Source organism: Anguilla rostrata, chromosome 7 (genome assembly GCF_018555375.3).
Source record: "Anguilla rostrata isolate EN2019 chromosome 7, ASM1855537v3, whole genome shotgun sequence".
In the NCBI taxonomy this organism is placed as follows: domain Eukaryota; kingdom Metazoa; phylum Chordata; class Actinopteri; order Anguilliformes; family Anguillidae; genus Anguilla; species Anguilla rostrata.
The window spans coordinates 19,265,323-19,282,499 of record NC_057939.1 but is presented as its reverse complement, the minus strand read 5'-3'; the positions used below and the strand labels follow the sequence as shown (position 1 = coordinate 19,282,499).

Genomic DNA, 17,177 nt, shown 5'->3' with positions numbered 1-17,177 from the left:
TCGAAGCGCGCGCGGCGCTGAACGGAGACCCAAAGCGCCGTTAGCCTGTGGCTCGGCCGGACGCTCAAAGCTAGGCTAGCTGGGGCATGTCTGTGAGTAAGTAAGGACGCGCGTCTGTGAGGCGGAGATGCAGCTGTCTGTGACGTGAGCGTGCTCAGAGCCACGGCCCTGGGGTTGTTTGCTCCCGATATTGGGGACTTGTGTCACGTGACCTCCCCCGGCCTATGGCAGCAGCCGGGCACTCTGCCGGGCATGAATGACAGAGCGGCTGCAGTGGCTCTGTAGGGCCAGGGGGAGACGTGCTACCCTATGGGCCCTCGTGGGCATTGCGCCGTGGTTTTATCATGCGCTGTGATGTGCTATAGGGTCCGTGTGCACTGCTGTTCCTTCACCAACAGCCTTACTGGGAATCCGTGTTTCATGAAATGTCAGAGTTTTCGGCTGGCCGGGAAACAGAAGCAGTTTTTTTTTTCTTTTTGTTTGCTTTGTTTTCACAGGCAGTTGAAGTTCTTGACATAAGAACAGCTCAGCCACTGAGGGAAAAGGAATATGAGGGAGAGAGAGAGAGCATGAGAGAACAAGAGAGAGAAAGGATGGATGATTTTGCACCACTCCCTGGTACTGCAGACTTGTTTATCCTGCAATAGCTCATGGTGCAGTGAAACGCCCCATAGACCGCAATCAAATCTCGACCGTGTCGCTGCCGACCGTGAGCATCACTCTCACCATAGCAGTGCTATGAATGGTCTTACTCCCGACCGTGAGCATCATCCTCACCATAGCAGTGCTATGAGTGGTCTTACTCCCGACCGTGAGCATCACTCTCACCATAGCAGTGCTATGAATGGTCTTACTCCCGACCGTGAGCATCATCCTCACCATAGCAGTGCTATGAGTGGTCTTACTCCCGACCGTGAGCATCACTCTCACCATAGCAGTGCTATGAATGGTCTTACTCCCGACCGTGAGCATCACTCTCACCATAGCAGTGCTATGAACGGTCTTACTCCCGACCGTGAGCATCACTCTCACCATAGCAGTGCTATGAGTGGTCTTACTCCCGACCGTGAGCATCATCCTCACCATAGCAGTGCTATGAGTGGTCTTACTCCCGACCGTGAGCATCACTCTCACCATAGCAGTGCTATGGGGGGAGGGTCTTCAATTGACAGTGTTCCTTGCGCACCAGCGCCTCCTCTGGTGGTTCGCCAGCAGCGCGGGAAACGCAGTCCTCCATTATGGCGTCTACATACAGCTCAGCTGCGAATTGACAATTTGGTGTGACGGTTGCTTGCTTGCGTGCAAAGTCACGCTTTTGAGTCACACAGGCATCATGGGAAGGCTGGTTTTAACCCGCCCCCGTGTTCGTACAGACGGATGTAATTCTTGCGCGCTTTCCTCCCGCCATGTCCGGGAGCCCCGCCGTTGTGACCCCCCCCGTCCCCCCCCCGCTCTTTTAATAAGCGCCACAGGAGGAACGAGACGCGTCCTGACGAATGTACACGGGAAAGGCGGCGTCGCTCTAACCGGGTCATCCTTTCACGTCACGGCGAGCGAGAGGGCGCATTTTAACAGGAGTCAAAGAGCCTTTCACCGGCCCCAGTCAGCGGGCCTGCGCCCCCTTTGACATACGAGGAAGTGTGAAAAGAGAATCCACCCCCGGCTAATTAATTTCAGTTTTCTCTTTCTCTGACAGGACAACACGTACCCGGAGATCCTCAGGTCTAACTTGGGATCGGTGGTCCTGCAGCTGAAGAAGCTGGGCATCGATGACCTGGTGCACTTCGACTTCATGGACCCCCCAGGTAAGAATCTGCTCCCAACTAAAGAAACCTTGTTCATTAACCATACGTACGGTGTCTTAGCCTTTCTGTTATTTATTTTCCGATTCTGAGGTCTTTCCAGTCAGTCCAGTCCTAGGGTTCTTCAAGCACCCCTTCCTGACTGCCTTTATGAAAGGAGAATATGCTTTAATATACTGTAAACCAGCACTTTCTGAAGAATGCAATAATAAATATAGTTCACAGAAATGCATTTAAAAATGACATTGCACTATAATGTAAGGGACAATAACTTGTATTGTAAAGTGTTGCAATATTTTCAGATTTTGGTAATAGAGTGGTTTTGAGTACATTGCAGCATAATGCTTTTCTGCGAGGCTCTGATATTGGGTGTTTCAGCGGGGTGTGTAAATGCACCAGGGACTCCAGGGGAAGAGGAGAGGGGGTTGTGTTTTTTTTTAGGAGGGTCTTCCGCAGTCAGTTAAAGCCCCAGCCGCTCCTCATTGGTCGGCTCCTGGCTGGAGGGCTGCCAGAACGCCCCCGCCTGTCTGGTCTGATCTGGCGCCCCCCTCCCTCGCATAGCCTCGAGGACAGGGCCGCGGCGCAAAACTTTAGCGGGGGAATCGCCCTGCTTAATACGGCCTTCATCCCGGCTTAGCCAATCAGAGCCGCCGTTTCTCTCATACAGAACGGAGCGGCATTTTGAGCGAGCGGGAGCTGGCCGAGCAGGCCGGTTGTGTTTTAAGCGTCTGGACTCATCGTGGTGACCCTGTGCTGGGCTGTAGGGCTCTACCCCTTCACCACCACTCCACATATTCTCCTTCTTCTCCTTTAAGGAAAATTATTATAAATCCTGTTACTTTTACTGTTTCCCCCTATTCGGAAACAGCTCCTTTCAGTATAATTTGCGGTCCCAAATGACAAGTTGAGAGATTTAAAAAAAATTGATGCATTTTATTAAAATTTTAATCAAATTCTATTGTCATAAAGTTTCAAACTTTGATTTGTTTTTAATTACGGGCAGATTAATAGGGAATCATTAAGTGAACGGTTAAGGAAGAGACGTTCCTCCCCGTCCGGGCCTTGCTCTCTCTGATATCTCCCCCCTGAGTTATAAGCTCTTATTCCTCCTGGAAGACGGAATATGAGATTTTAATAATGATGCATGCGGTTGGTGGAGCTGCCTTTCCAAACACCGGCTTGCTAACCGGAGACAGCAACTCCCGCGCGCGGTTCGCAGAGACTCTGCCTTCGCTGTCGGAAAAGGACACGTTTTCTCATTTGCGTAGCGTCTTTGAATTGATGACCTAATTCAGGCCGTGTTTAGTAGGCTAAACGGTGCCTTGAACTAGCCCCGGAACGGAGTTTGCCCAAGTTATTTTGGGGACGGCGTGCGGCGTGGCAGATAAGCGGCGTTGGCCGCTTCACGCCGTACCGAGTCGCAGGCGAGTATTCCAGCTCCTGGCGTCTCGGGGCAGTGTTGCCGCCGTGCGTTTGCTGACGGTCGGCGGCGTGTTTCGCGCAGGCTGAAGTGGCGGAGAGCGAGACGGGATTAGGGGTAAGTGAGCATCGGTGACGCGGGTTTTTTCACAGATGGCTCACCGCGCTGTTTTCCCCGTCGAGCTGGCAGCTTCGGGGTGCCGCTGCGCTCCCCTCCCGGCTCCGCTTCCCGTCCCGCGCGGCGAGGGGCCCGGCGCTGACGCACGCTGACGCCCAATCGGCGGCCCGCCGCGGGCGCCGGCGTCGGTCCGAACGGTGGCGCCGACGCCCCTGCGCTGCCATGTGCTGACCTCACAGCAGCCTGCCAGGCTTCTCCCTCCGTCCCGAGCAGTGCCCTCCTGAACAGATTCATGCTTTCGTGTGTTTCTCTGTTCAGTCTGTTGAAAATGTAAGGCTGGGCTGTTCAGCTGGGGGCCTGAGGTGCCAAATGCAGACTGCCTTAGATTCCCTCTCGGCCCTTTGCTTGTTCAGAAGAAGAAAAAGAACTGCTGCTCGGACCGTGCGTCAGAAACTCCCACTCTCCCGGTCTGCAGCTGTAAAGTGCCTGCACGGCACTTCCTCCTGTTAGTGGAGGAATAAATACTCATAGTTATGCATATTTTAAGAAGGCGCCTACTTCGTTTTGACACGATACGTCTTATTCGTACTTTTATGAGCAGTATGTGGAATTTTTTTGGCCCATTAGCGCCATGTTAAAACGAGCCGAGCGCCCTGAAAGAAGCAGCTGAAGAGCCCTGATGTAAGATATGAGACTGAATGAATGCGATGACATCACGGTGTCAGGGCTGCTTTGTGTGGGGAGAGGCCCTGTCTGCAGGAGTGCTGCCGTGCTCTTCTCCCCGTTGGACGAGGCGAGGCGGGCCTGCGTTTGAATACATATTGAGCCTGTCAGACCTGAGCTTAGGGACCGGGGTGATTTTCTCTCTTTTTTTTTTTTCCTTCTCCTGTTTGAGCAGAACTCTGTCTGGCCCCGCTATTGTGCTGTTGAAAAGTCTCTCCTGCTGAATGCTGGCGCGGGGCAGCCGTGTCTGTCTGTGCGAGTGTGAGAGTGCGAGCGTGTGTGTGTGTGTATGTGTATGCCTGCGTGCGTGCTTGTGGGCAGGTGCAGTAACGAAAGTGAGCGGCCGCTCCTGGCCTCTCTGTCGAGAGCGGCTGGACTCCGCTGTGCCCCGTCAGCCTTCCTCAGCGAGCAGCAGCTCTGAGGCTGTCAGTCCCGCCGCTCTGTCTGCTAACCGGCCGGGCCGCGCCCAGAAGCCGTTCGGCTCGAGCCCGCCGCGTGTCCGCTCGTCCAGCCCTGCCTCGTGCTGAGCTAGACTACACCGCAGCGCTTCAGAGTCCGTTCTTACGCTCGGTCAGATTTAAATGGCGTGTGAACAGCAGCGTCACGGAAACTGTTTCTGAGAGCTGGCGTGCGAGGCGGGACGGTGGCTGTCAGAAGCGCTCTGCTGTGAGCCGCTGCTGCTCTCTCTCTCTCTCTCTCTCTCAGGGTGCATTCTGGGGCTTTTCTGCGAGGTTTGGCGTGTTTGCCGCCGGGGAAGAGCGATGTGTGGAGGCGGAGCTCCGGATCTCGGGCCTAGCGCACCTCCGCGCGGCGCGGCGTGCCTTTTCAATCCCCCTCCCCCCCGCGCGCTGACGGATGAGGCCACACGCGGCCGAATGAATTAAATGTCAGCCCCTCAAAAAGGAAAGATGGAACGCTTCCCCGGCCCGATCGGAATCTCTCTTAGCGCCCATTGTTTTCCTTCTTCTTAATCAGGCCAGGTTCCATTAAAGGGATTCAGTCCGCCAGTGCGCCGGGAGGCGGTGATGTCACCGCGCCAATGCCCTCATCGGTGAAATGTCTCGGTGTCGGTGGTCAGGGGTGCACGGGGGGGGCTGGGGCGATCGGGACGGGGACTCCGGGGGTGGGGGGTGGTGGGGGTGGGTTTAGCCAGCGCTGAACGGGGGACCGGCTTTTAGCCTTGATTGCGTTTTTTGCTTCGCTAAATTGAACAGGGGCCTTCATCAGCGGCCAGGCCGGTCATTTGGAAAGCGGGCTCATTTTCCCGCTGACCTGCCCTCATCGTGGTGCATGCACTCGCCAGGTCGCTGCCCCATGAACAGAAGGCCGGTCTTCGGGGAGTTACTCACCATTAAGGAAGACCTGCTCAAAGGCATTCATTCTTACAGGCACTGGGCAGTGCAGCACGTTGCCTTTCATGACCGCTTGGCACGTGTGTTTAAGTTTGGAACGTTATACTGGCACCTGGCTAAGAACAACAAGAGAGGGGGCACTTCTGAGTTTCAGTACATGCAATGTCAATACCTTTTTCTAAATTGCTGCAGGCTTTTTAGTTAACCAGACAGGGATGAATTAAGCAACTGAGTAACCTTTAATCTTGACAGAAACGGACGGTTCAGGTTTGTTTAGGATTGATACCATGCAGAGTGGAAGTCTCACACACACGCTCTGAAAGGGGCTTTCAGCCAGGCGGCCGTGTCCCTCCCAGACTCCCAGCACCGTTTAAGCTCTTGGCTCCATTTCTCACTCCTTTCTTTAATTTTTGTTGTCTAATTTTGTTACATTGCTTAAATGGAAACAATGCAAGGCCTGCATCTGTTATTCTTTCATTTGAATGCATCGTACAGAGAAGGATGGGAGTGTTCCTCTGCTTCTCCCCCAAACCAAAACGATGCACCGCATTCGACATCCCGCTGCTTTCAGGAAGGAAAATGTCATTCCTTACAGGATGTACAAAGACGGATATTGTACATGTTGGATATGTTGACGTGCGCTGTATCTGACTTGGTGCTGTGCTTGGACAGGTTGGCATGGTGTGACAGTGTGTTCCCTGAAATACCCACGGAGGCTTTTGTTTGTCTGCGTTTGCTGTGATATGAACATAGGCACGGAAATACATGGAAATCCATTTTTCCTTGAACAACATATTTACTATTTAAATGTAATCCTGAAGGTCTGACGCCATCTCTGCGATTAGTAGCCCCTATCATTAATCTCTGTGGAGATCCGCACTGTTCTCATTAGCATTTGGCCTACCTGATTTTCCTTTGTTCAATTTAGCCTCATGCTAGGATAATGCGAATCAGCCCTTCCTCTCAATTGCACGCGATGCTGGTTAATAGCTTTTTTTCTCAGATGTGGCGCGCTGTGTATGGATTACATTTTACATGGTTTCATAATGTCACGGCGAAGCTGGATTTTAACCAGGCCCGCCCGTACGTTTGACTGGAGCCACGGCGTCTGTAAGTAATGGCGCTGGCTTTTCACAGCGCCTGAACCCTAAATCGATATCTCTTCCTTTTAATAAAACGCTCCAGAGTTTTCCAGGGTGGGGGGAATGGAACCTGTCATCGGCCCGGGTCCGAGCCTGACGTGGCCGCGCCTCCCAGCCGAACGCCAGGCCTGTAATTTTCACTTAACATGCGACTGATGATTGGGCTTCAGTTTTTCGCAGAGCCCGAGGTCAATGAGTGTTTCTGTGGGACGTTCCTTTGAGCGGAGCGGTGTAGAGCTGCTCTCACTCATTAAGTAAAGGGTTCCCCCTGTAATTGCATCAGGCGGCGGCGGCGTTTGTTTTGAAGCACTGAAGCGGCGAATGGAAAAAAAACGAGCTGGCCCGGGGGTCAGGAGCGTTGTCCCCGTGGCTCAAACCGTTGAGCTCAAACCCCCTCCCCGGGGGCCCCCCCTCTGCTCCACAGCTCCGGAGACGCTGATGCGGGCCCTGGAGCTGCTCAACTACCTGGCGGCCCTGAACGACGACGGCGACCTGACGGAGCTGGGCTCCATGATGGCCGAGTTCCCCCTGGACCCGCAGCTCGCCAAGATGGTGATCGCCAGCTGCGAGTTCAACTGCTCCAACGAGATCCTGTCCATCACCGCCATGCTCTCAGGTAACGTCCAGGGAGGTCGCCCAGCGGCCCCGCCCCCGGCCCCGCCCCCTTACTCGCTCGCCGAAAAGCTCCACACAAACCTACCGGGGAAGAACAAAAAAAACAAAAAAGCACATCTCGGGGTCTTTTCCGGAACCTCCGCTTTATTTTCCTCGGCTGGAATTAGCCTCTTCGTTTGGGCTGCCTCTTTAATTCGGCGCGGGTCCCCCGCTCGCAGGGGGTGCGGAAAGGTCCTCGCCAGCCCCCCAGGACTTCCTTAAGACAGTGACGTGCGGAGGGAGAGAGCTCGGCGGTGTCAGTTAATATTTGTCAGGGGGGAAAAAATGCATGTCTACACTAAATTAATGAGTTTATAGTCTGCACAGCTAGAATGTGCTGCCGCTGTAATTGCACTTTAGGCTGCCAAAGCAGAATGCTGCTTATTGAGATGAAAACAGATGCCTTTGAAGGGGAAAAAAGGAATTTAACTAGCTGTTTGAGCGCCGGGCGCATTAATAATGGGTGCGCTGGAGAGCGGCTTTCTGCTGAGTTCATTACCAAGTCAGCAGCGCGCGCACAGCCATCATATCACCGCGCCGGCTGGGTGTTGTGTTCAATAAACACCGAGCTCGCCTGTTAAGCCCATGATGGAATAGGAGCGTGCTCTGACGGGAAGAGGAGAAGAAGAAAAAAAAGTCAAGGAAAAGCAGGGGTAGGCTTTTTTTGAGGAAACGAAGTGGCGGTTATTTAATTGGAGCGCTCTGAGAGCGGAGCGGGGCGGGGTGAGGTGTTCGCGCGCGGCGCTTCGGTTGGGCCTGCCCTTATGAGGACGCTCGGGCCCGGAGCGGCAGGGCAAGGCCGGGCCAGATGTTTCTCCTCCTGCTCCTGTTTCCGCTACCTCGGAGATTACAACCGGTCTGGTGCTCCGCCGTGCCCGGAGACTTATGCCCGTTTTACCACTTTTTATACCCGTTTTGCACTGGCCTGCATTTAATTTATCAGTTTATATCAATAAGAATCATAATGTTGTAATTCAGTCCTTTACAGTAAAGCATTTCCCAAGCTTTTTTGTTGTTGTAGGTTCGGTATGAGAATAAAGATGCATCGACATAATCCTTCACATTTTCTTTAACAAATATCCTAACAGTACTTTTACATTGCTTTTCTAATGTGCAATACACAACTGTAAAACCAGACTGTACTGTTTGTTAAATATCTGACATTAGAGGAGGTTTCCCATTGACGTTTCAAAGACAAGAGCAGGGCAGTTACTATAAACACAGTACCAATGTTACTATGAAACCATGTAGCTAGCCCACTAATTATGTTAACCTAGTGGGCTAGCTATATGGAGTAGTGGCACTAATCTAGCCAGCAATGAACTTTTAATTCTGCTGTTTTATGAAAGTTTAAACCCTAAACTTAACACATTTTAGCTCATTTTCCCTAGGCCTCTGTTAGGTGCCCCCCCCCCCCCCAAAGTTGAGCAGTTATTGCACAAATATAGCAGGGGGAATCTGTTCAATTATTATGTTTTTCTTTTTAGTATTTCTTGTTAGTTTTCTAAGTTGCCGATTAATGTTTGTTCAAAAATTCATTTTCTCTGGAATTGCATATGAGGTGCTTTGATCTACTTCCAATTGCTATAATTTCAGAAGATCACAAACCCGCAAGTGAAAATAAATAATGTGAGATAAGTGCAGCATTTTTATCCACCAAATGTTCGCATTTATGTGTTCATTAAAAAGTTAATATTTCAAATTCAGTGGGCCGATGCAGTTGCCCCCGTCCTAACATTTCCACAGACCAAAATGTGTATTGTTTCTCTGCTTATTGTCTGTCACGTGGTTGCTCCATTGGTTTAAGACTGGTTAATAACGATCCATAAACTTAGAAGGCTGTGCGACAAATTGGGGGGCACTGTATGTCTGTCAGGTCTTTCAGAATTCCAACCATCTCCACTTTATAAAAAATGAATATGGATTAAAAAAACGACAGTTCTTTTGTGCAATTTTCTGTGCAGCAGTTCGTTTAAACTCTTTGCTTCCAGACGAGGTTGTCAACCCCCAGCAGTCAGTAGGCAGTTCATCATGCATTTGGCGAGCTCTCGAGAAAGCCCTGCCCCACCGTGTACTGCCCTGTCCCGCCCTGCTCTGCCGTTTCCTGTCCCACTCTGCCCCCCCGTTCCACTCTGCCCCGCCCTGTCTCACTCTGCCCCCCCGTTCCACTCTGCCCCGCCCTGTCTCACTCTGCCCCCCCGTCCCTCTCCTGTCTCCTCTCCCCTCTCCCACCTCTCACCCACTCTGCCCCACTCTGCCCACCCGTCCTCCACTCTGCCCCACCCTGTCCCACTCTCACCCACTCTGTCCCACTCTGCCCCACCCTGTCTCACTCTGCCCCGCCCTGTCCCACTCTCACCCACTCTCCCCTGTCCCACTCTGCCCCCACCACCTGCGCGTCCACTCTGCCCCACCCTGATCGTCCCACTCTGCCCCCTTCACTCTCGCCCCACTCTCACCACTCTTCCACCTGCCCCACCCGTCACCTGCCCACCCTGTCCTCTCCCACTCTACCCCCCTCTGCCCCACTCTTCCCTGTCCCACTCTGCCCCCTGTCCACCCCGCTGTCCCTGTCCCCACTCTGTGCCTTCCCACTTCCTCTGCCCCACCCCCTGCCCTTGCCCACTCTGCCCACCCGTCACTGCCCCCCTTTCCAATCTGCTGCCTCTCTGCCGCCCTGTCGGGCTCTGCCCCGCCCTGTGCTCTCAAGTGCTGTAACTCTAGGCCTTGTTCCTCTGTCTGTGAATGCTTGACTTATCCCTATGGGCGTCTGTGTTGGGGCCCATACCAACCTTGTTTAGTCCCACAGTGCTTTGTTCGCCCGACGGAGGCCAAGAAGGCGGCTGACGAGTCCAAGATGAGGTTCGCACACATAGACGGAGATCACCTGACCCTGCTCAACGTCTACCACGCGTTCAAACAGAGTACGTATGTCTGTCCGTCAGTCCGAATGTCCACGTACAGTTTAGAGAGGGTATTCCCTTTTCATATGCCCCCTGTGCTTATCTAAATGAGATGTTCTTTTCAGTTATTCTAATGCCAGTGTTATCTATTTGCCCAAGGTTGGCTTAAATAAGTCAGGATTAGTTCAAGTTGTCTGCTTTTGGCTGGCTCAGCTCACATTAGCTGGCTAACCTCCTTTCAGCACGCTTGTTTAAGGTGATCAAACTAGCTCTAGCCTGACATGCTAAATTAAGCCAAATTCATGTGCATGTCAGGAATTTGAAAGCACCAATAACAGCAGTCGCCTGCTGCTAAAAAGGGTCTACAGGGAACTCAAGCATGTCTTATTATGAATGTGAAAAAACATGCTGACTGCTTTTCTTAATATAAGATACTGTTAAAAGGAAAAATACAGTATATGCAATTAAAGAGAATAATCACTGAGCATGCTGTAGAAATATTAGTCATTTCACGATGAAATGTAATGAAAGGTACCCAGAGAAACTGAAACAAATTGCAGTGTGGTAGAGATCCTGGCTAATTTCTATGTCCCCTGTTGATTTCAGCAGTAAATAAGAGATTTTATTTGCACACTGCTGTGCGTATCTCATCAAATTACTGGCTTGTTCTGCCTTATAAGTAGCCAGATATCCACTGAAAATTTTAGTCTGTTAAAATTTTAAAAATGCCAAAACTCTTCATCCCCTTGCGCCAGTGTGAAGTCATCAGCTTTTCTGAAAGAATATTTGATGGACAGTGTACAGTGCCGTGAAAAAGTTGTTTCCTCCATATGGGTTGTAAGGGTTTTTGATGGCTTTTTTAATAAATAACTGAAATTATCATTTAAAAAATGTATTTTGTGTTTACTCAGGTTCGCTTTGTCTAAAGATCTGAAACCATTCTGTGTGACAGATATACTATAATAGCGTAAATCTTGAAGGAGGCAAGGCTTTGCTACAAGTTCTGAACGCAATGACAAAGGGCTTGGATAGCTTTTGGTACCGTTTTGTGAAACTGAAGAAACAGATTTCTAGAAGATATGCTTAAGGCAGCCGACTAACTCATACCCTCTGTCCATGGAGTACTGTTGCCATGTTAACATGAATAATGAATGTGTAGAGGTGTTGGTGTTTATTGAGTATGATACTCTTGTTGCTGCGCTTGTTTCTCTAGGTCTGCCAGGTACTGGTTTTAAAATGAGCTTGTGGATGTGTTTAGCTTTTTTTTCATTGGCCGTTAATGCATCACCCTAGGGGTTCATAGTTTGGCAGTTGACTCTTTTTTTTTTCCTGTCTTAAATGTAAGACAAATGGGGTTCTGACCACTTTTTCCTGTGTCTTCCCGGCAGACCACGAGTCGGTTCAGTGGTGCTACGACAATTTCGTCAACTACCGGTCGCTGATGTCGGCCGACAACGTTCGCCAGCAGCTGTCCCGGATCATGGACAGGTTCAACCTGCCCCGCCGGAGCACGGAGTTCACCAGCCGCGACTACTACATCAACATCCGCCGCGCCCTGGTCACGGGCTTCTTCATGCAGGTTCCTCACGCGCTCTTTGCCTAGCTGCCGCCGCGTCACTTCCTGTAACGCCTCCCTCCTGGTTTCGCGAGAGCTCCTCGAAGGCGGGCGCAGACCGGAGCCGCGAACGTAGCCTCGCGGCGGTTTTTTTGGCTTTTTTACGAGTGTGTATATTTTGTCTCCTAATTAAAGCGCTAGCGGCGTCGCCGCTAAGTAAAAACCCCGCGGCTGGAACATTTTGGCATGCGCGGCGCTCCTTAAGAGCGGTTCGGCGTCGACCGGCGCTCGGCTGCCGAGTAAGAAATCAAGCCAATTTCACCTTGTTCGCAAAAATAAATAACATTTTGAGAGAGTGCAATGTCCGGGGGATACGAAATGAGCGCCCTGACAAGTTGAATTACTGTATTAATATTTAAATATTTGAGAACATTAACCTTTTTCAGAAAGACAAATTTGCCACTTATGTTTGAGTGAGGGTCATTTTCCCCGCATGCTTTGTTTTGAATTGTTTTTATTGAGACTGATTGCTTCAGCAATCATAACAGCCGTCGTCTGCATATTTAAGTGTTGCGGGGGGAAAAAAAACCGAACTGGCTGTTTCTGATTTATCTAACATTGCACACGTCAACACTTTAGAACTAAGATCAGTCCCTTAGGGAGAGTTTTCCTTCTCTGTTTGCGCATCTGCGTTCATTCACATTTTCAAAATGATGCAAGCATTAAAGACGGGTTGAAACCTTGAAAGAAAGTAATGCTAATTTCAGATGTCTTTACCGCGAGACCCCTGTTCTCTGCCTATTTGCATGCAGTGTGTATGTGAAGTGCATTAATGATACAGCGCGGGACTAATGAGGAGAGCTGGAGGGGTCTTGCTGTACAAATGGGCGCGTGTGCGCTTGCGTTTGAACAGGTGGCCCACCTGGAGCGCACGGGACATTACCTGACAGTGAAGGACAACCAGGTTGTCCAGCTCCACCCCTCCACAGTCCTGGACCACAAGCCCGAGTGGGTCCTCTACAACGAGTTCGTCCTCACCACCAAGAACTACATCCGCACGTGCACCGACATCAAACCAGAGTGGTAAGCCCGTGCCCCCCCCCCACGGCTAAGCCCTGCGTTCATCGCCTCCGTCCTCTGCATTTCCTTTTCCTGTTTTTCCTAAAGTTCTTCCCGCGCGTGAATGAGTTTCTCTCTCTCTCTCTCTCTCTCTCTCTTAGGCTGATCAAAGTTGCTCCCCAGTATTACGAGATGGGCAACTTCCCCCAGTGCGAGGCCAAGAGGCAGCTGGAGCGCATCGTGGCCAAGCTCCAGACCAAGGAGTACTCTCAGTACTAATGACAGCAGCACCCGCTCTGGTGGTCAGTGCTCAGAGTATCACAACTCTGTGAAGTTGTACTCGACGTGTCTAACATCCATCGTTTGGAGGATTTTAAATGTTTTTTCTCTACTGTTCAGATTTGATTATTTTTATATATTTTTTTCTTTAGCCCCTTTTTTTCTGTTCATCTGATAACGTGCTCTGAAAAATAGTCATTGTCGGCCTTTACGTCCTAGCTTTGCTTTGGAAGTATAGGAAGGATACTAGGCCGCCCGATTCAGGCTATCGACAGGAAAACAGCTATCGACCATGTCGTGCATGATCAGCCATGTGGATGTTGACATTCCTTTTAGACATCGTGAACTGTTAAAAAAAAAAAAAAAATGTACTTGTGTAGACGGTCTTTGGTTATTCACCGATGGAGTTTTTGATAACTTCAATAATCATAATAATTATTAAATACGACTAATATCAGTTTGGGCAGCTTCGGATGCATGTAGTGCATGCCAGTGCACTGCCACTGACGTGCACTCGCAGACAAAAGGAGCACCAGCTCTTTTTCTGAGGAAGGGCCTCCTAGACGTCCCTCTGTTGGGTGGAATGTTGATGTATCCAAAGGACATCTGAGATGTATGCATATTGTTTTTTTTGCTAGCTGTTGGTTCAGCTGCGGTAGCTCTGGAGGAGTTATGTATATGTGGGAAAGTTTGGAAATTTGGATCGAATGGAAATAAATGGGGAAAAAGTTGCACAAATGAGCAAAGCTGCCTTTTAATTTTTTTTTTATTTTTAAAGAAATTATATTAAGAAATTTGTTGCCAATGTGTTTTTTTTAATGTAAAGAGTGGGTTTTTTTGTTTGTTGTTGGCTTGGCCAGCAGTAAAACAATATACTGAAGGGACTGCAGAGCTCCCTTTCCCATTAGTGGTGAAAAGCGAGGACTTGAAGGACTGGTGCATTTACAGGAAAATTCTTAATGCTACCAATCAATTAAAGCCGACGTATTTTTAGCAGACATAAATGGGAATTCAAGAGGTAATCCGAGAGAACTGTTGTTAATTATAAATGTTTAGAAAGGCAATCAATGAGAAGCCTTTCACCGAGCGGAGCGGCGCGGCGACCGAGCGTATATCGCAGGAGTTGCGCGAGCTTCGGCGGGGAGCCTTTGAAGTCGCTCGGAGCGCATTAAAGAGTCACGGTCCTGATGAACGCGGTGCGCCCCGGCAGCGAGGACCCCTTCGGGAACCCTCCGTCTTAAACCGCTCGGGCTGTCTTTGGAGGTCCTCAGTGATACGCAACAAAATGGTGGTGTTAGTTCAACTCTAAACAGAGTACATATGAGTCCAATAGGGGCCATATACTATGTAGGAGTTGATTTAGAACTTAACGTTTTACTGTGTATGTGCTAGATTCTTTGGGTGGGATGAATGGGTAAAGGTGTTCCAACAGAAAGAGTTTGTTTGACTTGAGAATGCCAGAAATAAGCAATGCGTATGAAAACCCATAGGTTGTTATTGAAGAAAAGTCTATTTAACATGTCATGCCAAAATATTTCCAGTTGATTACTACCTTATACCATTAACCCAGTATATAGTAGAATGGTTTAAAATTTATGACATTTTCAGTTTGTATTTTTGGACAGATCTTATGTATGAGCCAATTTTCTAGTAAAACTGAGGATCAAGTCAGCTCACCGTGTATAAATTTTCTCATGCAAAATGATCCCTTTTTGGTAAATGAAATTTACAGAACTTCAGGGTATTGGGTATTCAAGAGCCCTTTAAAATTTCATTCCTGAATGTTTCCCACTCCGGGTAATTTCTTCCCTCTATAATAGAGACTCATCTGGAGATCTTGTCTGTAGTTCTAAACCGACCCATTTTTAAAGTAAAAAAAAAAAGATATTGATCTCAAGTCCCTATTCATGAGCACAGACACTTTTCTGCACTTGGGAGTCTCCGAGGATCTGAGATGCACCGCTGTCACCGTGGTGACGCTGGCGTTTCCCTCGAGTGGAAGCAGATCTGCTCTGAAACGATCCGTTTGGGCTGACGCGTTAGCGGCCGCGCTCTGCCTCTGTTGAGAGGACTTTGAGGAGCCGTGGGTTTTCGCATAAACTGTTCTGAACTAAATGCGCATTGATGGGGACAAGCGATAACATCTAAAGCCCACTGCTCATTACATCTTGAATGGCTCGCTGAATGTAGCCTGATTAAGCAGTCAATTCCAAACGGCATATAGTCAAGAACTGGACCAATTAATATGTGCTGATTTGTAGAGCACAGTACTTAAATTGTATGTGTTTCATGAAGGAAAAGAAGTTTAAATAGATTTTGAACCCTTGAGGCTCATTCACAGAAGAAGTCTTTTTTTTTTTTCGCTCTGCAGAAAATGTCGTTTGGGTAGTACTGTGAGCATCACAGATTGGTAAACAAACTGAAAGTAACTGATCGAAAGATGGTCTTAGTCCATTATAAAAGGTGGATTGTAGACTGGCAAAAGGTCAAGGTCCCCTTATGATACATGCCGCAGAAGAATGAACATAAAATGATGACATTTTTAGTAGATTCTCAGATATGCTTTTAATTACCAGGGGCATACACTAACGACTACAAATGTGATGGAACAGAAAGCAGCTAATTTTCCATCAATTTCACGACCAAAGTACAACCAGAATCTAAGCACATCCCATTTTGTTCACAGTATGGTCAACGCCCTTGAACAAAGTAGTAGCCCATTCTCATTCCCTATATAGGACCTATGTCACTCCTTCATAAGCATTTCATAGCATGTTCATAATCATTACATAGGCATTAATGTTCATGTCAATGACCGCAAACAAGCATATTTCACTTGATGTTATGGTAATGTCTCTTGCTGCATCAGTGGTAATACAACACACCATATTCTGTTTGTTGTTTATGAAGGAGCTGTATAGCTCTTAAGGACCATTCCAAAAAATGGCTTTCTCAACATTTTTTAGCCTAAGAATATAAATGGTTGAATAATGGAAACACATTCAAGAGATGGTTTTTGTTTGTTTTTTTGATTGGTGTTGCAAAATAGATGCGCATATTTGGACTTTGCTATTGTGTTGCCATGTATTAACACTACTCTTTACATAAATTACATAGTGCTAATGCTTATTAATCAGGTATATAATGTCTTCGTTACCAAAGTGTAAGGTACTTCTAAATCATTTACAAGTAAGGGGTGAGGTATTTTGGTCAAAGGGTAAAGTTAATTGGCAGTGTGTTATGTCACAGTTGAGAGTGGCATTTTACATAATATGTCATGTCATCCTACAGAAAGCTGGAATTTATGTTTGACCCAAAATGTCACATCATGCGAATCTGTCATTCGTTTTGTTCTTGTGGGAGGACCTGCAATTTTCTGTGATTCACCGTGTTTAATGTTATGTGGACACTCTTTAGAAAAGTAATATCAGGTGCAAAACTCTATAAGGTGCAAAAGTGGAACAGCAGTTCCAGTATGCAAGCAAACACAGAGAGAGTGTAGCATTTCAACGGTTTTACAGTTTCGCTATAGCGGAGACAGGCAATTACCTTTAGCTGGTATATCAAACCTTTGTTTTGTTTTGCTGAAATGTACTGGGAAAGTTAGGTGAGCCTAGCAGACGCTGGCCTGGAATGCTTAAAAAAGTTCCCTCAAGCAGTTGGTCAGCAATCCCAAGCAAAATGAACTACATGAAATGGAGCTTGAACCAAGGAGGAATTCAGTGGCGAGAATCCACGAGAGGGGCCTCAGAAACCGAAACTGGTGTAAACGGGTCTGACCCTCGAGGCTCGGGTCAGTGGAGGTCCTGAAACATCGAGGTCCCGTGAAGTAAGAGGGATCGCCAGAGTCCGCTGCCTCCGGGACACCCGGGGACGGCCTGTCGACTGTGTTCGCTGCGCCTGTCCACGGTACGCGCCCAAATGTACGCTTACTTGGGTGCTTGGTAACTTCATAAAATCAATGCATTATTCAGAGTGAAATAAATAACTAAATAAATAAACCCTCGGCAGTTACTGAACTCGTGAGTCTAGTCCCTGCGGTGGATTATGCTAAAATGGCCATGGTTCAATGCAGAGGCGTCTGTTCTTTTTAAGATTTACTATTTATTTCCTTATATCTGGGGCATTTGCTTTCATACTGTTGACAATGTATTCAGTGGGTTTTGTTCCC

The 17,177-nt window shown here is 48.8% G+C and overlaps 1 protein-coding gene across 2 annotated transcripts in view; it reads left to right on the top strand.

Moving 5' to 3' along the window:
• Positions 1-13,744, top strand: part of dhx15 (DEAH (Asp-Glu-Ala-His) box helicase 15) — a 40,410-nt gene extending 26,666 nt beyond the window's left edge. For both annotated transcript variants that reach the window (XM_064343476.1, XM_064343475.1), the window contains exons 9-14: positions 1,697-1,805; positions 6,981-7,172; positions 10,012-10,134; positions 11,502-11,692; positions 12,582-12,751; positions 12,889-13,744. In XM_064343476.1, coding sequence (XP_064199546.1) covers positions 1,697-1,805; positions 6,981-7,172; positions 10,012-10,134; positions 11,502-11,692; positions 12,582-12,751; positions 12,889-13,006 — 903 coding nt within the window. In that variant the 3' untranslated portion in view covers positions 13,007-13,744. The remainder of the gene's footprint in view (positions 1-1,696; positions 1,806-6,980; positions 7,173-10,011; positions 10,135-11,501; positions 11,693-12,581; positions 12,752-12,888) is intronic.
• Positions 13,745-17,177: the final 3,433 nt, after the last annotated feature.